The sequence below is a fragment of the Indicator indicator genome, chromosome 15 (genome assembly GCF_027791375.1).
Source record: "Indicator indicator isolate 239-I01 chromosome 15, UM_Iind_1.1, whole genome shotgun sequence".
NCBI lineage: Eukaryota > Metazoa > Chordata > Aves > Piciformes > Indicatoridae > Indicator > Indicator indicator.
This window is the reverse complement of record NC_072024.1, coordinates 16,103,475-16,131,469: the sequence shown is the minus strand read 5'-3', so window position 1 is coordinate 16,131,469 and position 27,995 is coordinate 16,103,475. Positions and strand designations below refer to the sequence as shown.

The 27,995-nt window shown below is 38.0% G+C and overlaps 1 protein-coding gene across 1 annotated transcript; it reads right to left on the bottom strand.

The window, feature by feature from the left end:
* Positions 1-234: 234 nt before the first annotated feature.
* Positions 235-27,679, bottom strand: DCP1A (decapping mRNA 1A). The gene is made up of 9 exons (XM_054387398.1): positions 27,545-27,679; positions 26,514-26,554; positions 24,638-24,765; positions 17,113-17,179; positions 12,187-12,325; positions 4,493-5,257; positions 2,270-2,335; positions 1,819-2,034; positions 235-315 (listed from the first exon to the last, which is right to left on the bottom strand). Exons 1-9 carry the CDS (start codon positions 27,677-27,679, stop codon positions 235-237), a joined length of 1,638 nt encoding a protein of 545 aa, XP_054243373.1.
* Between the last annotated feature and the right edge of the window lie 316 nt (positions 27,680-27,995).

Here is a 27,995-nt window from a genome sequence, read left to right as displayed (position 1 = left end):
AATGCAACTTAAGTTCCCTCCCAGTAAAAATAAAGGTTTGCTGGTGATGATCACAGTGAAAACCTAGATCATGTCTGAGAACATTACATTTGTAAGTATTTAAGGAATAGTCTTTCCTAACAGGTTGAAATTCAAGACGTTGAAAACTAAATATTCTTTTACAAAAATATTAGTTTTATAGACGAGGCATAATTGTTTCTAAAACAGATATATTTTAAGTAGATTTAGCTTTGATTATAGCTTAATGTTATCTGTATTCTTGGTTAGGACTTGCAAGTAGACTTCATGAATAGTGCTGAGAAAACGGGAATCATTCTGCAGGAAAAAAAAAAACATTAGAAACATTAGTAAAAAGATGCAAAAAAAGTTTACTGTCATTTAAGTTGTGCACAAGGATTCCTTACAATGCTATTATCTAGGAGTTAAGGAAACTAGCAGCATACTCACACTGAAGGCAATGCTTCTTGGGCAACATACAGACTGAATCATGTAGCTACTAAGGCAGCTAAAGAGATCACTAAGAATGCTGGATGCTCAAGCAAACAGAACAGAGGTCATTTTTAGTCAGCCATGGCCACATACTTTCACTTCTCTCAGGGGCCAAAATTTAGTCTTAGACAGAGAATTCCACCCTGTGTACAGGCTCCCAAATAAAGTCTGCATGGGTGTAAGAAGTAATGTTTTTTTCTATCAAAGCAGCTTGATAGAGACAGCAGTGTGTTACACATGAATTCTCATGTCGAAGCATAACTGAGAAGTGAATTCTTTTAAGCTATAAACAATAGTTAGACATATTTGAGTCCAATTCCTTCAAATGACAAGCTTACAAAACTGGTATCTGATCAGCTAGTTTGAAGATGTAATATTCTTTTTACAAGATCTGCACAGCAAATTTGGTATCCTGCTTGGTATGCTGTGCAAATACCTCCATGCTGCAGCTATGCCTGTTTTGGTCTTACTCAGCTATCAATCTATCTAAGAGAAAACAGCAGACAAATATTTCAATCAGTTCTCTCAAGTCACTGCAATGATGTTCTTCAAGACTGCTGGGTGAAAATCAGTGTTCTATGTCTCTAGTGAGACTAAGACTTATGCTAGTTGCAAGAAAAGTAATCTAGTTTCAGTCTTTATAGGGAGAAAACATATACAACAATACACAAAAAAAGTAATTCAAAAGGGAACAACATAAATCAGGCAACCTAGTTAATAACGGGATGTGGTAATGGCCCTTTTTGATCCTAACAACTTTACTGATGGGAAGATACTGTTTCTTGTTTTTTAGACTTGCATTTCAAGTGCAAGTTCTACTATCATTAGTGTGGAGGGGGCAAGAGGAACCTGAGTTAAAAAAAGAAGAGCTTGTCATTCATGGCAACTTCACCATGACATTAGAAGTCAAACTGATGTCAACGCATGGCTGCTTCCTACATCACAGTGAATTCAACTGCAGTTTTTAGTTCCTTGAAATAGAACTTTGCAATTTCCATTTCAAAGATACTTACTGCAGTTAAAGATTAGGAACAGTTCTAAGGAACTGTGATTGGGAAAGCTTTTCTTAGAAAAGCAGGAACACTTAGTAAGACAAAAACCAAAACCCCATCCCCAAAACAGGGTTTCCACTACCGTAGCCTTTTCCTCACTTGTCCACAAATTCATATGGATGTGAAAGAACACATCCAATGCACAGCTCTTTTTTTCAAAGACCTCCATCTCACAACCAAAAGGAGCAAGCTGTGCCATGCTATGTGCGGAGTCATCTACCCCTTCCAACTTCTTGGAACCCCATCCCTCAGGAAGTAAGCTTTGTAAAGACAGGACCTTTATTAGATGTATCAGTGCTTCTTGAAGCTGAGACCTACTGAGAACAGTAGGAGGTATAGTCTGAACTTCTGTTGTTCCAAGTGTTAAAGGTGAAGAACTGGCTTTATTATCCACTTCAGTGGCTTTTGTAGCTGATTGCTGAAAAACACTAGGAGACAAGAGGACTGAAGATGTTACTGTAGTCGTTGCTGTAACAAACTGTGGAGGTGCAACCTGCAAATGAAAAAATCAGAAAACTCAGTAAGCATCATGTCCAATAAAGATGAATGCTGTCATAAAGCCTGGAGAGATGAGCATAAAAAAGAAAACTGTAGCCGTTCTGCTTCATAACAGCACTTAAAATATGGTCAGTGGGCCATGTCTATTTGAGATACAAATGGCTTACCACAGTTTTATACCCTCCCCTTTTTTTAAAACAACAACCATCAACTAGCAGAGGTTCACTTACTTGACTTGCTTTAGACAGAGTCTTCGTCTGTGGAAACACTTCTGAGTCCTTGTTTTGTTGCACAGCCTAAGTTAAAAAGAAAGCATAATTCACAAACCAACTAACCAACTAAAAAAAAAAATCCACAAACAAAAAATAGCTAAATACAACATATCTTGCTAGAACTTCACAAGTATTTTATACCTTTACAAACAGCACCCAGATATTTCTTTAGTGAGCTTTCAAGACTATAAAATAATAAAATTCAATTATTATAAAATATTAGAAAACAGAATAAAAGGCATGTAGAGCAGGTACTTTAGTAAATTCTGTTGCATTCGTTGAAAGGCTTGTGGCAGCCATTTGGAGTACCTCTTCACAACACAGAGCAAAAAGCAGCCCTTCACAACAGACAGTACTTAACTGCAACAGAAAACACTCAGGGAATTGATAGTCCTTAATGATGAAAACAAAAATAGCTTTATGAAGTGGTAACAAGCACAAGATCAAATTCTTAAAGTCCAATTACACAAGAGTCAGGAAGTCCTTTGCTAGTTCGAGAGTATATTTGACTACAGAGAATTCTGTCTAAAGGAAATACGTAAACACAGTGGACATACTGAGTGCAAAACTGGCATATGAAGAACTAATTCCCAAGGCTATTGAGCAGACATTGAAAAAAGGCAGTCAATGAAAAACCCAGTCAGCTTTTCTAAATACTCAAAGATGTTAAAATCCTCAGTCAAATCTGTACCAAGTTTTAGTAGCACACAATCAAAAGTACTGCTCACAATGTACACTTTTTCAATACCAGATTGCTAAAGCTGCTCAGTGCTGTACTTGGACCTCCTCCTACCTCCACAAATGCATCAGTCTAAATACCTCCAAAACCTGACTGTTATTAAAATAATCCTAGCATGTAGCAGACAGCCTTCTTAAAAATGTTCAACAGCAAATGAGAAATAAGGTAATTGGAAAGACAGCACAATAAGTACACACCCATTTCTTGCACATTGAGACAAGGATAACTCTTTTGAGGACAGAACAGCAACACTTGAAAAATACAGGGTATTTAAAAATAATGGTTAGGACAAGTTACAGGATGAAGAGTTGATTTTGATTAACTCTCTGTTGTGAGTAAATCATTGACATATTCACAGCAAAGAGTAGTAGCTGACCCATACAGGGCTACCAAAGATCTTGCTAAAACCCAGTGGCAAGCACTGGATGATAACTGACATTAGAAAATTAATGCAGACGTAGCTGTAAAGAGGTTTGTTTGGTGTTCCTTATTCTTGCATTATCATAGTATCCAAGATACAGCCTTGGCTTAGTCTGCATGAATGTAACTAAATTAATAATATAAGAACATAACGAAATTAAGAGAAGTGCTTGGATAACCTCAGAGGTGAGAACTATAGAAAGTTACTCCCTTCGTGGAAAAAAGGAATCCAATAACCCAAACTCAGTGTCTTTACTAATGAGGTAGCCAATTATACAGCAGAGCAACACTAACTAATAGAAAATAATTTATAACACAAAGCCACATGCATCAACTTTACACTAGCAGTGACGTTTTCACCCAGTCTCTCCAAACAAATGTACTGTTTGGCTTGTATTAAGGAAAAGACATTAGATTCTCTTCCAAAAAAATAAAAAGTTTAAGGTTAAGAGATACTAGGTTAAAACAAACCAAGGTGGTCAACGAGACAAATCAATTTAAGATCCATTTTACTAAATAACAAACAATATCCTAACGTAGCTCAGAGGTATCCCCAGCAAAAGGGGGTCAAAACTGAAGGAATACAAAACATCTGAAGCAAAATAACCAGAAATGAGAAACATGTTAATTTTGTACCTTCAAAGAAGGTTCAGACTAGACTTGACTGCATCAACTCTCATAACACTGATCAGTCTGTAACCTTCTGTCCCATCTCAGATCATCAGTTCTTAACAGTATTTTTCTGACACAAGTACAGATGAATTCTTTATGACTTAATCATCCCCTAACAGCAACAGCTTGAAAAACCTCCTCCCCTACAGACAGGTCTGCCACTGATAGCAGATGCTAATGATATAAAACTAATGGAACTAAATGTCTAAGTTACAATTCAATCAATACCACATAATGAAGTCCTTAATTATTTTAAAAAGGCTAATACAAACTAGCACATTTTCCAAAACGAAATACATGTAGTCTTAAAACAGTCTAAAGCTTCACGGATATAAAAACCCACAGAATACCTGAAGGGGAGAGATTATCTTGCTGTTCAAGGTTGATGGCTTATTGTGAGATTCTTTGAAGCTTTCTGGTGTTGCAAGTTGGCCGATCGAGGCAGAGATGTTTGGTGTTAAGGAAGTCTTAGTGAGAGACTGCTGTGGCATTTGGTCATGCTGTGGGGTCAACCTGAGTTTCTGAAGAAGATCAACACTTGTATGGGACGTATTTGAGACAGTTCCTGTGTTTGTTGGTGTCAAGGGTGCTATAAGCTGGCTTTGACCAGCCATTAGGTTTTGTGGAGCGTGGTTCACTTCAGATGGCGGCTGATTCACTAGTGGGGATATCTGCTTGGCAGCTTGCTGCATAACTTGCATTATACTGTTGTTTTGTTTTAGGCCAGGAAGCATCTGAACAGAGCCAGCTTCCACTGCTGAGGCTGAATTAAGAACAGGGCTTAAACGAACCGAATAGCTTGAAACATTTTTTATATCAGGCTGGGAGACTGACGCTGGAGGTATTAGCATAGGTGTTAGACATTCCTGCCGAGTCAAAGGATTGGCACTGCTTTTAACGCTGGGACTTTCAGATTTCCCTAGGGACTGTTTCATTACTGTTGACTGGTCAAAAGAAAAAGGCAAAAGCAAACTGTGCTGCTCTCTGGCAGAGGTGTCCATCTGCAACTTCTCCAGTCTCTCTGGATTGGGATACGGAGCTGTGGGCTGTTCCTTAGGTACAGAGGTTCCAAAGAGTTCCTCCAAAGTCAGATGCTTCTGCCTTGACTGAAATGGCTAGAAAAGGAAGTTTTCATTTTCAGTTTAGAAATTATGCCACTGTGCATCTCACACCACCTATTACAATTTCAAGAAAACAATGAAAGACAACTAGGCCAAATGCATTCAAAATATAGTTTGGACATGAAGTGTGCCATATTTACAGGAATTTCGAAATCAGTTTAATTTACAAGGAACGTTCTGCCTATGTAGGCTTCTCCTCTATAACCTTTTATGGACAAACTGTGCGCTAGTAGTTAAGGAGGGTGAGGGATATAAATTCTGTCATTAAGATGGCATCTGCCTTACCAATCAGCTCTAACTACATAATGCACTTTGGGAGGGTAGTGGTGGGGAAGAACATGTGTTGAACAAAATCCCCATAAAATCTACAGATTGGAAACAATTAAATGGCCTAAAAAATGGGAAAGGAACAGAGAAACCTGAGAGCACACAAGTGATCCAGCAATACATGCCTAGACAGCTCTTCTCTCCCTTTTCACTAACAATGCAAAAGATGTTGCAATAGACAGAAGCATCTGTATAGACTTGAGCATACGTATATATATCTCCTTGAAAACCGTGTCCTTTAGCCTCTCCCAAAAGCATACATGTAGCCTACAGCACTGACGTTGTTGGGAAAATTATTTTAAGGATATTGTTTTCTTAATATTTTGCAGAAGATATTTAAAAATGTGTTTTGCTAAAGAGAAGAGAAACAGCCTTAATCTCAAAAATTTCCTGTTTATTTGTTGTCTTTTCTCTCTTCCATAAAAAAAAAGAAAAGAAAAAACATGAAAGAAGGTTGCACAGGACCAGAAGTTATGTAAAACAGCTGCACTAAAATACAACATTCTGTTCAGAAGACTGAATGGCCTGCAGCACAATTCCGGGGTATTTGGATGGAGTGTCTAAACAAAGATGCTATTTTACAATGACAACTACTGTACCATGACATTGCTGTGCTAGCTCTAACTTTACCAGCACAGATAACAGTAGTGAAGTTATGGCAATCCAGGTAGTACGCAAGTAGCTTAATAAAAAAGCCCCCAAATCCTCGAGCTTGAAAACACATTGAGTTCTGTCCAGGTTACTAATTCCTACTTTCATTGGTGTTATCCATTTTTAGCTAGCTTCAAGTCAGGCACACTTTTCTTTCGCAACTGAGATGTTCTGTAGTTTATAAACCTTGTTAATTATGTGAGGAATTCTTCCCAGAAAGCTGTTCTTTTCTCCACTGATCTTACTGTTCTGGAGACCTGTCCTTCAACTCTAAAGATTCTGTTAAGAGAAAAATTACTCTTTCATCTCATTTTAAACTCAGCTTTTCACTTCAGTATGATAAACTGACAAGCTTTCCTTTATTAATACATTACCATCTTCAAGTAACACACAGGTATCTCTGCAACACCCTAATCCAAGTCAGACTAGCTTCTTATGTGGAAACAGTCTCACACATGAAGTTAATTTCCAGCCCTAAGTATAAAACACATCTTTGTCCTATCCCATCTCTCGCTGAAGTATATTTTCAGCATATCATCAACTCAGTCTGTTATGAAGACCCTTACCAGCAGGGGCTCCAAAAAGGCAACATGACTGCTTTACTTGATAGAATAGAAACACTGCTCACAGAGTTTCTCCAGAAATCGTTTCAGATATATTGAAACATGAATTAGCTGTCAGAGATGGCACTAGGAAGTTGAATTTCAGCATTCTGATTCAGTTTTGCTGATCACCAGTTTGCTGATTAGGTGAGAAATGTACTTTTACAGTTGAAATACAATGATTTTCAAGCAGTCTTCCAGCCCACATTATTAAAAGCACCATTAAGAATAAGCACATTTGTGATATATTTGAACCCAGTTAACTAGCTTAACTAGCTTTACACACTTATTAACACTTACGTTACCCAGTTTTTTCCTCTCAGTATCTCTGCAGCTTTTAAATAGCTCAAGAGAATTAGAAGTATGCCATGTCACCTGTTCTATAAATTGACTGTTTCCCTTTAATTACTACTTAAGAACAATTTGTTAGAATCTTATCTAATTTCTCCTTTACTAGTTAGTTGACTTCTCTGCAATTCCAAGTGCTGTCAGGTGGGGCACTTCAACTGTACAATCCACATGGAGTGACCAAAAAGAAAGTATCTTCTTTTAAAACAAAGCCTCAGGCAACACTGCTGCCAGGTGTTGAGACTAGGCCTGCTCCAAGTAGATCTAGCTGCCAAAGGTTAGACTGTCACTTGTGCTGATCTAAAAGCAGAAGTGCTGCAGAGGGGGTAGGAAGGGCTCTGATAGCTAATAATTCCTAAAGACTCCCCACCCCTCTTTTTTATTCATTAACTGGTACTACCCCATTCCTTAAAAGAGATTCCTGCTGCCCAAACCATAACCCGAAATTATGACTTCTACTACTACAAAGGAAGTATTTTATTTACAAGTACCAAGTGCAAGGTTGCAGACATTTTCATTGGGCATTTCATTTTTCAGACACAATGGTTTATTGCACCAGAAACAACAGTAAACTATGGCAAGGCCAGGAGGCAGGCCTTGCAGGTTACCTCAGTGGGATATTTGTGGAGGAGAACCACTACTGACCTTTCTATGCCCACTGGGTGGCACTGTAAGCAGGCCCAAGTTCCTTGGGTGTTGCAGGGAATTTAGTTACTGAAGATTTTTTTTTCCTAAATTTATCTCTAAAAAGTCTTGTATGAAGCTACAGCTGCCTTCTGCAGAAATGCTTACTAGAAACGGGGCCAAATACTGAACTATTGCTACCTATTCCAGTCTCTGCAGTGACAGATGAAGTCTTTCAAAGTAAGCATGCCATGGTTCAGAGACAACATTTACATGCAGCAGAGGTTATTTTCTCTGGAGTGCTTATTGTGTTTTAAACTTAAATTATAGAAGTAACACTGAGCTGTAGAATTTGTAGATATTTGGGTACATGCTGCTCCAGTCTAATACTTACCTACCTTTCAGGTAAAATCTCAGTGCTAGTATACCACAATTTGAGCAACATCCTTCCCTAACACCACTGATTTTTTTTTTTTTTTTACAGTGTTTCCCTTCCTGCAGAGGAATTGATACACTGCCAAAAAGTTCTTAACACAGGCAAAAAATCCCAAACCACTACTCCCTTGCCCCCAACAAAACAAAACGCCCTGAAGCAAACCAGCAGAATACCACATATACTTTTTCCACAATCTGTGTATGAAGGAATCAGCCAAGCTGACAGATACTATTACCAAACATACAAGCTGAGTTTCAGTGCAAGCTATGAGCATGTGGGAGACATAGGTAAAGGCATTTTCAGTTGTGCTGCCATGACTGAAGAGCTCTCCATTTCTTGTCTAGCAATGCACTCTTGATTTAAGTTAACAGGACTGTGACTACTGAAGGCTGCACAGATATGTATGTAAATGTATTCAACAGGAGAAAAGAAGTTCATGTGTGAGAGGCTGCAACACAGTATACAGCTGACTGATACAATATTCAGTCCAATAATGGGGCAAAAGTGATTTTTTTCTTGCTTCCTGGCTCTGCAAGTCAACCTGCACTTTACCACAGGCTGACTTCTTCCAGAATCCAAGTTAGCCCATTTAATTCTACTTGGATATTCACAGACGTGTGAACACAGCCTCATATTTCTAAATACTAAGGCAAAACACAGAACTTAGGATCCTAGAAGTCTTCATACTCTTTAGTTTATTCATAGTGGTAATACACTCAGCAGACAACATTGGAGGTATTCTTAGAAAAAAAAACAAAACAAACTGGTACCAAAACAAAGCTATTAAAACAAACAAACAAAAGCCAAACCCCATATCTTATTTAGGTTTGGGTGAAACATACCTGCTCTTGCACTTGTAATGAAGTTTTTTGTTCTGAAGGCTCTGTGCTTTCTGGCTTTGGAGGGTTTGCATTTTGTTGCATTCCAGAACTTGATGTAACACTTAAATCACTGATCTGACTCTAAAAAACACAACACAAGAAAAAACCAAAAACCCTTAACACAAACACATGAGTTTTAAGTTTATGCTTAAGCACTACTACACAATCCTGTTCACATGGCACTTTAGACTGAAATACAGAGTATTGATTTTTGTAAGACACTGTGGAATTCACAAGTTTTAGGAAATAAAAATCATACCAAGGCATCCACCATCTGGCATGTATTCATAGAGCTTTTACTCTATTTAAACAAGAAACAACAACAACAACAAAAATCCCAAACAAAAAAAAGAGCAGCTGCAACAACAGAAACCCTCAGCAAAACAAACCCCCAAATCCTGAGTTCATACTTCTTTCATTGAGAAAGAAAATAATAATAAAAAGGATAGGCTCTTCATATCCTTTATCTTTGTTAGCTAATGAAGGAAGTTTGCTATACATTTATGTCATTATCTCAAGAACCACACCTAGAAATGACTTAGAATAAATATCCTGTCAGAAAAAATTTTAAGTGGCTGGTAAGACAGCTTTTTACTGACTTATTTCCACCAGATTTAATTAACCATATATGTGTATTTTCAGAGGTGTTAATTTGTTTCTCTGTGGACAAGGCCAATAATAATGCAGCTCTCTTCTTCATAACAGAGATAATGTTTAAAGATCAAGATGACTTTGATCTTCAATAAATTCGTACGTAAGTGAAAACAGGAATTGTATTACAGTTAAAATGACCAGTGAAAAACCCCAACTGTAGAACAATCTAGCTTTCAACTGGTAAACTACACCTTATACACATGATATAGCTGCACATTAGCACAACACATGATTGCTCTGGTCTCTCACCCACCACAGCAAAATGAGAGTTAATTTTTTTCTTGGCAAAAAGTTAAAACCCCCCACAATCTGAGCTCTATTACTCTTTTGTTTTCAAATTCCAACTGAAAGCATAAATACAAAACCAAAACTATATATTGCATTTAGGGACACAGGAAAGAAACAACTTCTCTCATCTTTCCAACTTTTAGCCACTAACTTGAGGGTCAAAACTCTGTGGATGAAATGCTGGATGCCTGTTGATTACAAAAGTCAGACAAGAGAGTTTTTTTTGTCACTGGATGTCACTGGAGGATGGGGTGCAGTATGTTTCCATGCTCACACTGAAACACAGCACAAAGCACCACACTATAAAAAGCATCCGTTCACTTCATTAAAAAAAAAATAATCTCAGAATTCATTCATTTTTACATATGCACTTGATGTACCAAGTACTTGAAGGATTAAGCTGAGTTGGAATCCTAGATTAAATCACTCAGACCTTCATAAATCTCTTTTTCACTCTCTCTACCCCCTTCTCATGCTGACACTCTGCCAATCTCATGTGGGCTGCACACAAGGATTACTGTATGATCCATCTGGAATGTACCAAGCAGATAAGTACTTTCTGCTCCTAAATACAAATTCAAGCATAATTACTGAGTGCCATAAAGTAATATAAAATGAAAAATTAAGACAGGAAATCTCTGTCTCTCAAGAAGCCATCTTCAAAACAAGTTGTTTACCTAATCATGCTAACATCGACACACCTTGAGTACCAGAGTTCCAGAATTAATAGGCCAGAGTCCTATTGCCAAAGTTGAGATGGTCAACATAGCATTCTCCAAAGAAGTTTGCTTGAAACACAACCAACATTGCTCAATTCTATTTACCTGGCAACTTCTACAGCACTATGATCACAGCAGGCTATGGGATTACGTTCAACAGATTCAGTTTACAGTTCACATACACAAGAAATAAATTGCCTGTTTATCAGTATTTTATTTGTCTACAGAGCTTCATCCATGATGCTTCAGAACAGCTACTAAAAATATGTCTCAGAGTGTACAAGTGAACTGAATCTCTGTTCTCTAATTCCACAAGACTAAGAAGAGGCAGACACTGTTGGGTACAATTTTTATTTGCTATTCTCAATGACAACTTTCTAACAGCAGTAGAAATTGTAAAATGGGTCTATCAAGCTACATTTGAAGTTGGACCACACAGCCAGTATTCAACCTATCTTGCCTGAAATCTGAGACTGTTTCCTAGTATAGTGTGCCTGAAAGAGGGTACAAGACATCACTCTGAAAACAATGCTACTGGAACAGCAGAAAATGTCTGTTCTTTAAACAAAGCACAGCTGATGTGTTAAAAACTAGTTTCCAGATCAGTCTTCTTGAAACAGAAAAATAATGAAAAAGTAGGCAAATACTTGCCATCTAAGGTAATAATTATAGAAATAAAACTTAGGAATTCATGCAAATCCCCCCCTATTGCCCCTTTTCTCTGTCACTGTACATCTCTGCTTGTATCACAAGGGACAGTTGACAAATTTTCAGGGCTTCCATTATATTATTCAACAGCTCAATTATCGTAAAGCTCAATGAGTGCTCTTGATTACATCATAAATTGTAGCAGACCTCCAGCAGAGACTTTCAGCACAAAGGAAAAGAACTGAAAAACCAAAGTGGAATATGTTTACAATAATGGAACTTTAAGATCACAAAGCCAGACATCTTTACAGGCATGTTCTTCTGCAGGGTTACATATACCTATTTGTTCACATTTCCTTTGACAGTGATCTGACAAAACAGGACAGTAGATAAGCACTGAGATTAAGCAGCCCGTACACCTATTTTAGAAAAATACTTTGTTGTGTCTCTATCTCCAGGTATCTGCTTCCAAATTTTACCCCCCTATCCTGAAAGTGGCAATTCAAAACTAAGAACATACAGACCCATTAAATTATGGATTAAGTGCACTGCTTTGCAATCTTGGGTTTAGAGTAACATTGAACTGGACAATTTAATATCTAAGAATCATTTGGTCTCATTTTTCTCCCACAAATTATAGGGTATGCTGTTTCAGTAGACTTCACATGGTGTCCTAAGCCCCTTGTTCAGAAGTAAAAATAGTGTTTTTTATTTGCTCGTAAGAAAAAAAGAGATGTTTTCTTACCCTTTCATATTCATCCTTGGCTTTACTAAGCATTTCCAGGATGTCAATGGGCCTCTTTTCATTGCAGCCATTGGTTCTGCTGGGACTTTTTCTGTCCTGGGAAACTTGCTGTGATCTCTGAGCTTCTTGTTCTACCACTCTGGAAAGGAAAAACAGTACTTTAACATTTTAACTAGAGTTAAAATCTTGCAATAAGAGTAAAGTTTACTGCTGGCATACTAACATGTTTTGTTCTGCATGAATAAAACCTAACACAGAGCTGACCAAAGTCACACAAGTTCTCATCTGCTCCGAGGTTTATACAACTCCAGCTGTCAAGTGGTCTGTACAGTTTAGCTCTGATACACACAGCACCGGTCTGTCTTTCACAAAGTCTGCCTACAGTAAACACACCTCTTGTAAGACTTGTCATATTTAGACATTTTTACAATAAAATATGTGGGCATTCGAGTATGTGTCATACAGTGAACACATGTATTATACCACAGACTGTAATATACATTTTTTATTCTTTACTTCCTAACATTTTTTTCTGTAGGTAGCCAAATCAAGCCATGTTATTAAAAAAAGCCAATTACAAACGAGTTCTAATTTATGATAAGGCTCACCACTCTACAACAAAACACAGTGGGGAAAAAAAAGAGAGCTGGCTCACAAAAGATGTCTCTGGAGTCAGTCTGCAAGAAGACTTAGAGCAAGTCACCCCTTATTCCCCCACTTAAGACACTGGACAAAAGGGCAAACCACTTCCATCTATAGCTGCTCTGTGGTCATTCTGAATACCTGCAGATGTACAACACATCTTTTCCTCTGGCCTTTGATACCTAAGGTTCATTCATGTCTTCTACTCCACCCCTACTTGCCTCAAGTATCAAAAAACTTCAGTTTAAAAGGCAGTTAAGACACACAAGAAGATGATGTGTACCTGGTATGTTTCATTAGTAAAAGTAAGGGCAGCATGTACACCTAATCCATATGCACTTCACAAGATATACATGGCTGGGCAACGCGCTAAAGCTTATCCTCTTGAAATAAACACACACCAGCCTGTAATCCCTTCTTTTTTTAAGCCTGCATTAATCAAATACGTTAAGAAAAAACCCGAGCACTGTAAACAGGGCAGAGCTCTGGAGCTGGCATGTCACTTGAGAACTCTCATGCTGTGGAACCACTGGGTGATGGGGGAGTCAAGAGGTGCCGTCATAACAATCACAGGAAGTGTCAATCATTCTAGCCTCCACTTTCTTTGGGTCAGTTAGGATTCAGAACAAACTCTAGATTTTATAGACTGTAGAGTAAATAGATATTTATATGCCATTTCTGAGGAAAAAAAAAAAAAAAAAAGAGTTGGTAGTTTCTTCCCAGTTTTCTAGCAGCCAAGCCCCTTTGTTAGAGATTAGTGGTGTTTATGTGAAGAAGGGTTAGATTTGGCTTTTTAATAATTCAAGGCTCCTTTCAAAATTACTTTGAAAATTTTAAATCATACCAGCTGCTTACTGAACCAGCTTCTCCTTAGTACAGCTTTCTCTGTAAGCAAGCATTCACCTGCAAACCTAACTCAGAAGAGGGAGGTCAATCTACACTCTGACAATTTCTAAGAACTGCAGCATGTGCTCATTTGGATGAGGCAGCTCAATACTGTACAACTGTTTCTATGGTGACATCCTGAGAGAACAATTTGTTCTAGCACACGGTCATACAGTCCTGACTTAGGACCTACCTAAACTCAACTCCAGAGCTAGGAATGAGAAAGGGCAAGGTAAAAAGAACCCGAATGGTTTGCTGAAACTAAGTGTCAGCATAATTGTATCAGTTAAAAGAAAAATTCTGGACTGTTGAAGTCATACTTCTGCTGCCTGATAGGTGAAGCAAAGGCTTTACTGTAAAGATCTTTCTTCTGCTCTTGAACTAGTTGGTCCAGTAGGTTTCAATATAACATCTTCCCACTACAATAGTACTGAGTGGTCTCACAGTAAGGTATCTTCAAGAAGCACATCGATTTCAGAGAAATGTTTCACAAAGATTTCTCAAAACCAGTTAATAGTAGTTTTCTGTTGTCCATGATGAAGTGTTCATTAGAGTTTTAAAGATTACTTTTTTCCTTTAAAAAAAAAATAATCACAAATTATTTTATCATGTAAATAACTGGCTAACAGCTCTTCCTTCATCTTACGCCTTGTACAGGTTACATTCAGATGGTGGCAATGGGGTAAATGTGAAACAGTAAATCTCTGTGAGACTCTCCCATTGCTAGCTTGCTGCCTGTATCTCAGAAGCCAGTTTAGGTCTTACTGTTGAACTGGCCAACAAGCAACAGAGTAAAATAAATATATAAACTAACCTAAAAATTAAAAATAAAACCCCTGCAAATTTACATGTCAGAATGCCATAGTTTCAAAAGCATTTGAAAATCCTTACTTTCTGTCTTCTGGAAAGTTCACTCCTCGTGAACAATCATCTTAGCTTCACCCAAATTAATTCCTCCTGGTGTGAAGTTTAACAACTCCAATAAAATTTTTGCTTCAGAAAATTCTAGAATTCTTAAAAAAAAAAAATCTGCAAATTAAATACCTTGCTGGGAAAAAAAGGTAAACATGCAAATCTGTACATGAGCATGCTCTGTATGCAATCCAGGATTAAATCTTTTTTAAGCAAGGCCTGCTGTTCCTTTCCATTATATCAGATAGTGCAAGAGGCACACATTCCTTCAGGGACACACTAGCTGCTGTGACAGTTCAAGAGTATCTGCAGTTATAGCATTGAAAATATACCTGGCACAACCTTGCAAAAGGGGGAGAGTGGGAAGGCAGGGGGAAAGCAAGAGAGAAAGAAGGTGAGAAATGAAGCCTGTGATTACAAAGCCTACAAACACTAATTTACTTTTTTTTTGAAAGATAAGCCACCAATACATAAGTGGATGACCTGGAGTCTTGTTAATTCAGTCTGGCACAATAAGGTCAAGTCAAAGAGCAGGAATGAGAATGCAAATCTCCTTGGAACCTTTTATGGTTATGATTTTGAAGCTCTGAGGTACTATAAAGCTAGTACTTTTTCCTATCAGTGATAAAGCAAAATCCAGCACCTAAAGATTGTAAATCCAAATTTCCAAAGACAAAAAATTGTGGAACAAAATTAATACTCTTGAAATACAATGTAAATACTTATTTCAAAATGCTGCTATCACACACTGAAATGAAACTTTCCTTCTCTAAGAATCTTTTCTTTTTGAATTAGAGAATACAAATACTTAAAATATATATTTAACTTTCATCCCAGGATGAAATAAGGCCTGCAGCTGCAGCCTCTTCGGTACAGAGAAGCACAGAGAAGTATCAGAAATGTTACTTTTCTATTCTCCTTCTACGCATTTGGAGGAAAAAAAGCTTGATGTTTGTGGAAACAAAATTATATCAACAAAACTGTATCACTCTGCTTTTCATTAAGGTTGTTAACAACAGCCTCAGAAGCACAGCTTTTCCACCCTACAGCAGTATGCAATTAGTCACTAATATGACTTCTTAGATACTCGAAAGCTCTAAGGCATGTGGTACCATGGGAAGTGTGATTTCATTCTACAATGCTTTTTCAACAAATACAAGTAAATATGTTTGCACTAAATAACTTCCAGAAGTATTTGGACATTGCAATATCTAAAAACAAAGAAAGACTTTATAGAAAAAAAATCACTCAAATAACAAAAGACTTAATACTGGCAATACTAGCCAAGACAACTAACACCTTTTTTGACCAAGTTAGTGGCAGCGAAGATTAAAGATCATACTGAAGTGAGGTCCTAGCCAGGTCAGCAAAATGTAACTGTCTGTATTCTGTCAAAATCCAATCAATAAATCTTTTTATGTACACGTTTGATTTCTCTGGATTCGCTTGCATGAGTTTGAAGCGATGAAGCTCGATATATGTCCCCCAATGTCTGCTTGATGCATTAACTCTCATTTTGGATTCAAAGATACTTTTAATCCACAATCAATCCACATAATGAAAAAATTCCAACATTTCAAAAATATATTTTAATTTCTTGACCTTACAAAATACTTTGTAATCTCAGAAGCATTCTAGGATGCTGAGATGCTACAATCACAAGAGACTGAGTCTCTGCACCATAAATGGGGTGAAGCAGTAACACCAACTTTGGCACTTCTGCCTGCGGGACCCAAGAAAAGGCAGACTATGGCATCTTACAAAGGAGATGACAACAAAGCTTATATTGTTCCCAGACTCTTTAAAGGAGCTTGCTGGGCTACAGTCATTTCCAGAATATTAGAGAACGCAGCAAAAAGGGTACACATGCTTCATGGACTGCTTTGCCATGGCAAGACTGGTCCGTTACATAACTACACTTTTACAGATCCCTGAAGTATCTATAGCTTGTGATTAGTGCTGGAGTGACTAGACTTGTTTAATACCAAATGAACTCAAGTTTTGCTGTATGACACTTAAATCTGCAGTGTAGCTATTCATGACAGAATAGCAACATGGTGGAGTCTGAAAGATTCAGCTCTGTCTCCCACTTCAAACATTATTCATAGCTTTAAATTAAAAGGTGCATTAAAAGGAAAGCCATGCCCTTCTGAAGCTCTGTTTGTAAAGAGATGAGGCAAGAGATACTTTCTTATTTGTTTTGGTAACAGTTTTTGAGAATCAGTTGTCACACGGTTGTTTTCCACTAATCCTTATGTTTATGCAAGCCAAGTAACAGCAGAAAGTCCAACACAGCTGGGGAAAAATTTTAATGCTGTAGGTTTGGGGGGGTTTAAAGAAAAAAAAAAGAGTTCTAATTACTTCAAAAACTGGTACCAGAAGAATGTTATATTTTTCTTTTTAAGGAGAGAGGAAAAAAAGACAAAGCAAGCTTACTACATTTTTTCTGCATTGCATACGTTAGAGTAATAAGACCACAATACTTACTTAGCCATGAGTTTTGCTATTCGATGACAGTCGTTCTTGTCATAAAACCATATACTGTAAATTGACACTTGAAAACAAGAAAAAAAGCAAGTGTGAGGCAATAGTTAAAAAAAAAATCACATCAGCAGGAAAGGAAAAAAAAACAAAACCAATGACAAAACCCCCACAGACCATTAGATCTGCAATTTATGAATTATCATCACTTTCTACTCAAATAGTCTTGGTACAACAGACTACTATTTATAAAGTATTCAGAAATAGCATGCGTGCAAACACAGCTACAACTTCAGTCTTATTCAATGCAAGAACTACCAAATGTTGATACTGTTTGCAAATAAAAGTTTTAACTACCAGATGCCTTCTCCCTACAGTTGCAACCCTATGTTCTGAATTACTCTTTACTATTTCAATTAGGCTTTTTTTAAATACACTAATTTTGAAATTTGTCAATTTCTGAAGCTCAGCAAAAAAAAATTAAAGTTTCAATTCCAGTATTACAGTTCATTCAGAGGCTCTGAAAGGTTGCCTCTCCAATTTCTTTCATAAGAGAAGTAATTGTATAGAAGGAAGCAGTACCAAAGCTCCAATCATACTGTCACATTTATGGAGCAGCCTACACCTAGACAGATTCACACTCAGCCTTAATCTGAAGCTATCAAAGACACAGCAATGAGAGCAAAAGGGTTCTGGCTCAGCAAGACACTAAGCTCCATTCCAGCTTTCAGAATAACTAAAATTCCACTGAAAGCTGGCAGAAAGCCTGATCACTGAACTAAAAGATACTCCATCAGAGGGAGAATCTTTTTCAGTAGTGCCATGTACTATTTCTTGATCAGCCCCACTTCAAAGTGGCCATTTTTACCCACACATATACTCCTCACTGTCCCCCACAGTTGTACTAACAGCACAAATCTGAAAAACTCTTCTCAAAAGTGTATTTAACCCAACTTTAAAAGCAAGCTATTTTAATTCTTGGTTCACCTATTATATTTGCATAGAATGCAAGTACACCAAAGGGAAACGGACACTTTTATATATGTTACCATTAAAAATATTTTAATTTCAGAAAAGAAATTTTCAGCCTTTTAAAACTCATCTTTATACTTCAGTTCATGCCAATGTTTTAATGAAATAACCAAGTGATTACAAAAACATGGAAGTGAAGGAATGTTTAAAAAACCAACAAAACCCCCCCAAACCCAAATCAAAATATAAAGCCTTTTGCAGCCAGATGCAGATTTTTATTTCAAAGTGAAATCCTTCCCTCACCCAGCACCATTTTTTTTTCCACCTCAAAACAGAAATCTCAACCAAAGCCTACTCAAAAGTATGTCAAGCCACGGCAAAGAGGGCAATTATTTTCCAAACCCTTTTCCTAGACCTCCCAGTTATCCTAGTCTTACTGCATTGGACCCGAACCGTCAAGATGCCATGCCTATACCTCATTTCTACAACAATATTTTAAGACAAAGTGAAGCTCTCCTCTGCCGTTTTGGGGTTTCTTTAATTAAAAAAAACAAACTATATTCATTTGGGTGTTTAGTTTTTTTAGAAGTTACAGTTGAAGTAACAGACAATGAAATCAATAAAGAACAATTTAAAGAACCTTCTACTTATAAAAGACTTAAACCAACTAAAAAAGGCATTTCATACATGTGCCAAATGTATTTAATATATATTTCATAAATATTTGGATATTCCACTGCATAGAATCCTGTAAGTTTCCAGTTTGAGCTACTTCAGTCATGTAGAATATTATAGCACTGAAGAAAAGCTCCTTCCCTGAATTCATTATCAGACAAACTGCCAAGAGAAGAAACCTGCTTCAAAAGCATACTTGCTGAAGAAACGAAGATAAGGAACCTATAATATATCTTAATGTGACAAATGATTAAAGTCACACTCAGTTCTGCCAGAAAAAGGCCTACACAAGATGACCAGAAGTAGATTCAAATCCCAGTTTGCTGCACAGTACAACAAGCTTTTTTCCACTTTGTACTGCTGGCAAGCAATCATAGGAAGTCACTTCAAAATAATACCAGTATTACAAAGATGTAAAGCAGACTATGAACAAGCAAACTTGGGCATTAACTTAAGACATGGTCCCATAGGCTGGAATGTTTACCTTTCTCTTCAACAGAGGACTCACACTACCAGTTCGGCTCCCCTGCCCCAAAAGTATAGGTGTGTGTCCCAACTGCATTACTCTATTTGATGTATTTCTTACACGCATGCAACTTTAGCTATGAACATCCTTTATTAAAAAGGGAGTTGGTACTTCCCAGTTCAAGTCTGTGATCTTTCTATTACACCCAGTATAAACATTAGCTGAATGTTTATAGTTCTAATGGCACATCTTTCTACTGCAGCTCTTTAAAGAGTTTCATCCAGTAAAAGCCACTAAATGAAGTGAGTCATTTTTCCATCTATTTCATCGCTTTTCATTCAGCTTTTTCTACACTGAATGCTGGGCAGCACACTAAGGCAAAACTGTCAAAATGTTCGTGAAACTGTAGCCAGAAAATGCCATGCCAGACGTGTACATGGGTGTCAGCAGCACTGCCAGTTTCAGAGATTCCAGACACAATCAGTCTTAAGCCTTAAGCACTTCAGTCATTTCTGCTTCATCTCATTCAAAAAGTCAATCTGTTCAAAAGTTACCTTAACTAGTGGGAAGAGCTGACAGAAGAGAGAAAAGTTTCGTTTTACAGTGCAAATTTAGATGTTGCAATACAACGAAGCAGAACAACTGCAGGTGGAGGACAATAACCTTTCAAACTCTCTCTGAAAAGAACAAACTCGAGTTTTGAAACCCATGCTACAAGGTAATCACAAAAACCAACTTAACCCAGTATTACTCCCATAAAGAAAAGCACATATATGCATCATGTGCATCTGGCATGTGAATCACTTCGAATACACCTTAAGGCAAAAGCACATAAAGCAATCTCTCAAAGCTCTTATTTTTCAGTAGCAAGGTTAGCTGAAATGCCAACTCCCCTCAAACTGTTCTAATAACCTTTTTCACTGACATTCCTCATTCACCATTCATATCTTCCTCAATTTAAATACTAGCCTGCCACATAGATTTATATATCATTAGAATTAATAAAAAAGTCTCTCCCTTTCTTATTGCTTTGAGTATCTAAGGCCATACTTTGTCACATTGTTAAAGTATGGTGTGCAGCAAGAAAGACTACTGCTTTCCAACACAGAACCAGCATGGAAAACCCCTTCCAGTTGAAGTGGCATCTTTCAGGTCAAGGAAAATATTTTTAGAACATCTTAACAGCTTTTGATGGTTCCTCCCCTCCCCCCAGCTCACGTTGCTGCTTCTGCTATAAAGGTATCAAGAACAGGCTCCTTTCTTATCTCAGACTAAACCACTAGGTTAATATGCTTGCCGGAGTCATTCAGCTTCAGCAATCACAGAGATATGTTATATACTTAATTCACTGCCAGCCGGGAGCAAAGCTGGTAACAAGGACTTTCCTTACTACTAATAGATGCCCTGTTTTGAAACCATCCAGGAGCTCTTTCAAAGAATTTTAAAAGCTATTTGAAATAATGTCACTCATTTTGCTTTTGCTGTTCTGAATTCAAGTTTATGTAATGGTAATACAACAAGCCCAGAAGACAGCACTTGGTAACTGAGTTCTCCACTCAAAAATGAAATTACTAACTCTTACCCTTGGACACGGTTAAGAAGCAAGCAAGGAAAACAAACAAACAAAACCAAACAACTAACAAGGAGCATTTATTTCAATACGCAAGTTTTATGCTTAGCATCTCTCTTTTCAGCACAATGGAAATCAATCTGCCTGACCTTCCAAGTGAACTAGCTTGGATTAAAAAGCCTTTTAATCAAGATCGACATCACCAATATAGAGGGAAAGTTATAAATGAGAAAGAAGACTCCTTCTGGAAGACTTTAAGAGGTAAGATAGCCATTGTTTAAAACTTTGACTGATTTTTCCTCTTTTAAGAAAACTTGATCAACCATCAGCTCCAGATTCTCCCATTACAGATTGAAAGTACTCAGTTTTCAGACTGGACCGTTACTGCTGTTATTGGCAGAACTGCATTCATTTTTTAAACACAGTCTACCATACTTTTCATAAAATACAGACAAGAGGAACAAAGCTGAAATTCATTTTAAAAAGTCAGTGAGATTCAGTGCTTCATAAACAAATATTCTGAATACTCTTAAGAATATGCTACATACAGAGGGAAAGCAAGATATAGAGCAAATGAACCTTGCATACATATTCCAAATTAAACACTAAATAGCACATTAAGTATGAAGCATAGTGTAAAAATTTCTACCTTTTAAGAGGGGTTCCAACTTAAAAAAATGTTACACTAAGCTAAATAATTTCATTTTGGTAAATTCTTGATTTGTTTATATTTGGAGACACTTGCTTTCTTTAATTCTCTCAACAATGAAAAGTAGAATAACTTTTTTATTCTATATACCACTGTAACTGGTATCATGTTGCACAGCTTATCATCAATCACATCCCCTGTCATTTTTGCTTTAGGATCTGACACCTCATGAATAATGGTGTAAGTTTCCAGGCAGCATTATATACAGCTTTTAAAGCAGACATACCCTTTCTCAAAAATCTTGAAGTACTCTTTTGGAGCTTGAACTATATCATGTAGACAGAATGATTTGGAGAAAAAAAAAAAACAAACAACTTCTGGAGTTGGGAATGATTCCCCCATGAACAGCTAAAACAGTTGATAGTATTATTTTCTGGAGCAAAATGCATCTGACCAGAATAACAAATAACCAACTGACACAAACGCCTTCTATTTCATACAGCGAACACACCAAAAGGTAGATACAAGAAAGGCACTGTATCACTTGGTCTGTCCTCCTTTCAGAAAAGCCATTAAATACTCCTGCAGATCCCACCCTGAAAAAAACAGGGAGAAACTCCCCATCAACTATGAAAGATAAGTCAAGTCTCCTTTCCCCATGAGAATAAAATAGCAATTACCTAGTCTTATTCTAAGAGTACAAAAAAGCCTTTGAGCAAAATCTATAAAGTATCTCATGTCTATAGCTTAAAACTTAAGCTCTGATATGCAGCAAACAAAACATTAAAAACAAGTATTTAAACAAATCAAATCATAACAGAATGGTAAAACTCACCAAAAATACTACGATCTAGCATAAGAGGCAAAGCATCCTTACAGCCTCCAGCCAAGCACAAACAATGTTTACATATTGCTTGCAAAGTTTCTCATCAAACTTCTTAGCAGCTCTGCATAGACTGGAGGATGTCACTTGATACACTGAGAACAGCCCTCATGCCATTTGAGACTAGAATGCTGGAGGTCTGATCTGGTATACATCACAGACTTTGCTCTTGTTATCTTCTTAAGTCAAGACCAAATCCCGGAACAAAGCGAAAACATGAAGTTTCTAAAACAGTAAGGCCATATTCAGTTATAAAGACTGACATGAAACCTTCCCTGAATATGTAGTGGCATAACTTTGCTTTGATCATGTTTTACTACTTCTACAATGCCTTGTGCGGGAAGGGTAAACCATAATTTGACATGAATCCTATTACAATGCCAATATACAGGCACAGAACATGTTTGTCTCTGCCAAATAGCAGTATTAATAGACATGAATTTAGGTTTTTATCAGTTAGTTTGAACTATTCCCCATCTTTAAAGTAAGGAAATGGAATCATCAGTTCAACAGTTCATCAGTCTTAGCAGGACAACTTAAGAGTTTCTAGTGATCACAGTGGATGTCCTCAATCAGGGTATACACACACACAAACGAGAAAACAAAAAACCCCAACCACCCCACCACCCCCCCAAAAAAAAAAAAACCACCACAAAACCCCCACACTCTACAAGAAAGCTATCGCCAGCACTCTGTATAATGAAGTAGTTTTCCCTTGCACAACCTATCCTCTTCAAGTAATTTAAGGATCTCAGAAAAACTTCACATTAATCCTTTAGGGATACACCATATTAAGCTCTTAGAGGTACACGTTACACTAACCACTGGCTTAAAAGTCCTGTTCGAATTAGCCCCACAAAAATAAAGTTTTTTCATGCCAGATGGTAGCTGAGAAGTGGACAACCTTCCACATTAAAAGAACTTACACAAGAATCCTCTGATCTGGCCAAAATTACAATGAGAAAGATAAGAGGAAAAACAACCTCACAAAACAAAACCACTTTTACTTCAGAATGCAAGTAGTTCCTACATCCAGTCAATAACATTTTCCTTGTTCACCTCTGCATGAATTTCTTTCTTTCATGTTCTTTTCTATGTCATCTCTATCCTAACTCCCATGAAACTCCCACACATCTTACACAATAATGTCCCACAGGAAAAGGAGAGCTTTTATCAATGAGAGAAAGGCATATAATTAGCTTTAGGAATTTCTAAAGAACTCGCACACAGCCTACGTTATTTGATTTCTTACTTTAAGTGATCCTCTAGCCACTCCCACTAGCCTATGCCACAGTAGTGCCACACCAGTTCCTGCTTCCTGATACCATCAGCTGTTCCAACTAACAAATGAATCAACCTCCTGCTTTCCTCACAACACAAACTTCAGTATCGCAAGTCTGTCCTCTAGAGCCGTATCATCAGCCATCCTACCCTCATCACCATCTACAGCTTCTCTTCCTTCTAAATGAGTCATTTGCTAGTCATTTACTTTCCTAATTTCCTAGACTTCTCAACTTGCTGACAAGCTTTGACTTTTTCCTCTTGATGACACTTACAGAAGGATTGCTAAGACAAGTCTATCCTACCGCCTAAAGATCCTAGAGGCTTTCCAAGAGGGAAACAGGGAAGGATTAACATTTCACTGCTCCTTTAGGTACACCAAGGCATAGCCGAAGCAGTGTCCCTACATGTAATTTAAGGGGACATTCTGATCAGAAGACATGGTGTTGAAGAATTACTACAGCCAGATAGCACATGAGTTCTCCAAATAATTCAGTAAAGACAGCCCCAAACTAATTTAAAGATCCTCACTTAGAGAAGAGGGTGTGAAACAATACCTTTTTATCAAGAGGACCCTCTGCTCTCTGTGGTGCCTTTTATTTATCTCCTTAACCTAATGCAAATTTCATATACACATACACTCCCTCTTCCTCTAAGGGATCCATAATTTATACTTTGAGCTCTTGGAGTAACAGGACTTTTAGTGTGTACCTTGTTGGAACACAGTACACTGGGACTCGGAAGCTCATCTGTTCTTGGTGTTAAATACTTTCAAAATCTATCATTATTCTTCATTATTCTTCCACAGTTTTTTATTAATGCTATAGCACCATGTATAGGTTTAGATTAAACCTATCAGACCATTAATTAAAAAGAATATAGCAATATTCAACTTTCTTAGTATATCCTCTTTTTATTGAAAGCTGTGTCACTGTATCATAGATCACTGGATACTTCATTGGAACCTGCCCCATTACATTGTAGACACATCACAGTAATCAAAAGTTTATAATGGATTAAGGAAAGAATACTCACAGCTAGCATTTCTGTAGAGAAGAAAAGGTTCATGGAGCTGGAACTCCAAATCTTTATTTACTGGTTCAACCAGGTTGTGCATGTTCAGTCGATTCACTATTGTAAAACCATGATAAGGAGAAGCTGACCTATTGTTGCAATTAAAATAAAGACAGGGATTAATATCTTGATCAAGGTACATAATTTTCTGAAATGGTTATGAATCAATCTTCAAATCTCCATTGCTTTATTAGGTGAAGCTTTAGCACTCCTGAAGCTCCCACAGCTGTTCTTCTATGCCATTTCTTGGCATGCCAACTAATTTCAATTTAATATTCAACTTGTCTCAAATTAGTATTAGGATTAAAATTACAGTTCTGTATTACTGAACTGTTGAATCAAAGATATGCCTCAAAAAATAATCTATTAAAAAAAAAAGGGCAGATCCAGGATTAAAATACAAATGTATTCAATATTTCACCTACAACAGTTTTTGAGGCATTTTGAAATCCTTCATTAGAGGAGGAAAAAAAATAAATAAAATCAAACCACTTAGAGAGCAACATTTACATTACTGTAGGTAGGTATGGCAGTAAAAAAGGCTGTAAGTTTAAATAACATGAAATACATTTAGAGGGAAATCATATGCAGTAATTTCTTCCTAAAGGGACTCTCTTAAAATAAGGACTTAACCCTGCAAGCTCAAAGAATGTATTAAATTGTTCAGAATTGTGTCCCTCAGTGAAGCAACTTCTATTATCTAGATTTTTGCTAGATATCAGGTGGAAAAAGGAAACAGCAAGCAAGCAAGCATGCAAGCATTGGAAATTCAAGATAGATTTAGATCTGTTTACTCTTGCTGCATGAATGTCACGTCAGCATACTCAACTGTCCCTGTAAGCAGTCGCATAACCAACACAGCAATGTGATGAAGGCAGAGTAAAACTGAGATATAACTAGGCACTGGATTTTAAGATTCCTGCAACAATGTGGCCACCTTTACCATTTATCAACTAGAGAATCTCTCACCAGCTCCTAAGGAGGGCACAAACAACCCAAGCTGCATGGAAACTTTTTGCTTAGACAAATAAACTAAAACCCCAAAAACTTTCTCACACTAAATATTTCCAAGATTGGAACTAAAGCAAAGTAGACAAGAACTGGTTACCAGTATCCCTTCACAGTGCTAGGATAGAATATTTTAATGACCTAGTCTTTGACAGTCTGTTTCAAGATGCATTATTTATATTTACTGCATTCAACAGAATGTTATTTCATTGTTAGATTTTTTATTTGCCTGTAATTTAAAAATTAAGTCCATGATTGGTGTTATGTGCTGCTTCTCCCCACAACTCCTTTCCCCCATCCCATATAGCTGGAAATTTCTTTTCGTAGTTTTGATGAGGAAATCAAGTAGCCCCGAAAACTATACACTAGCAGATCTTCAGGTTTTGGGCAGCTTTGTCCATTTATAAAAATCTGTGCTATTTCCTAACAGTAAATTAGGGCAGATTATTTAATAAATCATCAGTATTGTTTTCATAATCAACCTTTATGTATTTTAGGAGACAATGGAAGACTCAACATTTAACAAATGCTATTCGATTAACAAAACAAGTTTGATAAACTAGGTTTCTATGTGGGTACATACGCAGTGTTTATCACCTTTTATGATTTTTCAGCAGTACTTTTAGGTGGTTTTAACAGAATTATTTACTTATGTGCAGAATTTATTATTTTCAAGTGAATACACAGACATTAACAACTGGACAAATAGGTAATTATGAGTCTACGTGATGCCTATTGACGCCACTGGAGGTTTGCTTCTAAAGGAAGAAAGATACAGGCCCTTCCTCAGAAAACCAAAACCAAAACAAGAAACACAAAGAATCCTTACCTTTTGTATACAAATAAGGTCCCTTCTATGTCAGTTTTCTCCTACAAAAGACAGCAATTGCATTTAAGAGATATGCCTGTTCACATAGCTACATAGTTTTTGCATTGCATTTTAATTCCAGAGATTTGCAATATCCTTATCTTTTCATGAGGCTTGACATCATAGGACCAAAACTCTCTCTTACTTTCAGAAACTACCTCTTTTTTTTTCTTAGAAAAATGAAAAAAAAAAAAAAACAAAACCAACCAAAAACCTCTGTATACCACTCTGACGATGTGACATACAATATTTCACAACCTTTCTAAGCCTGAGAGGCTTTCTCACAATTCCTTATTTTAAACATGTACTACAGTCCCTCGGTCTGCACGTATCAGACCGGATGTCTTACAGTATGTCACTTACAGGGCAGCGATGGCCAGCATGGCCAACAACAAAACAATGTAACTACGAACCATAGCTCTGTTTCTGACTTCGGTTTTCAGAGTAAACTTTACCATGCAAGCACAGAGAGCTGTGTGCAGCTCCAGCGCCGCTTTCGGCAATGTGAAGTTTCGGCGTTATTTGAATTTTTACAGTGTAACGTTAAAACTGGTAGCCAAGAAAAAACTACACTTTAATGCAATGACGAACACTAACAAATCCATTCCTCCTGAATTACGGCTCTGTTCAAGACACACGAGTAACAACCAATTACGATTTAGAAAGAAAAAAAAAAATTAGTCAACCCAGTCAGCCCAGCAAAAGAAATCTGGGCCCCCATAGTTGCTTCGGGGACAGCCACCCCGAGCAGGCGAACGACGCTGTGCCTGCCCATGGCCCAGCGAAGGTTTCCCTTCCCTCCAGCACCAACGTCCTGCTGAGGTCGTCAACTCCAAGGGGAGATGGCACCGAACCCCCAGACCACCCCTCGGCGGGGAGCAGTCCCCGCCAGGGCCCCGTGCGGCGGCGCCGAGCCAGGCGGCTGCTAGGGCGAAGGCACCGGCCACCGGAGCGCGGCGTGGGCAGCGCTAGGCCGCCTCCCCTGGACTTACCCACTCGTTGGCCTTCGGGCTGAAGCTGTAGAGCGCTACCTGGCCGGTCACGTCGGCGATGCTTGTGATATACGGGTCGTGCTGCTTCAGAGCCGCCAGGCTGATCTCCTGCCCCGCTCTGCTCACCGACTCCATCTTGGATCCCGGCAGCCACTCGCGGGGGAGGGCAAGAAGCAGCCGTGCGGTGTCACCGGCGCACCCGTCCCTGCCGCCGGCCGGAACGCCGAGCGCCGCGCCTGCCGTTCCGCGTCGCAGTTAGAGCCCCGCAAGGGCTGCGCCAAGGTAGCAGCTGGCCCTGTCAGCTTGGAGCAGGGAGGTTCTTCTCGTCACCTCGGAAGCCAGAGCTCCCTGCCCCGGTCTCGCAGCTCCTGTGCCCGACTCCTTGCTGGGCCGTGGGGTTTGGGGGCCGGCCGTGCCTGACTCAGTCCTCAGCCCCTGGTGCCACGCGTGG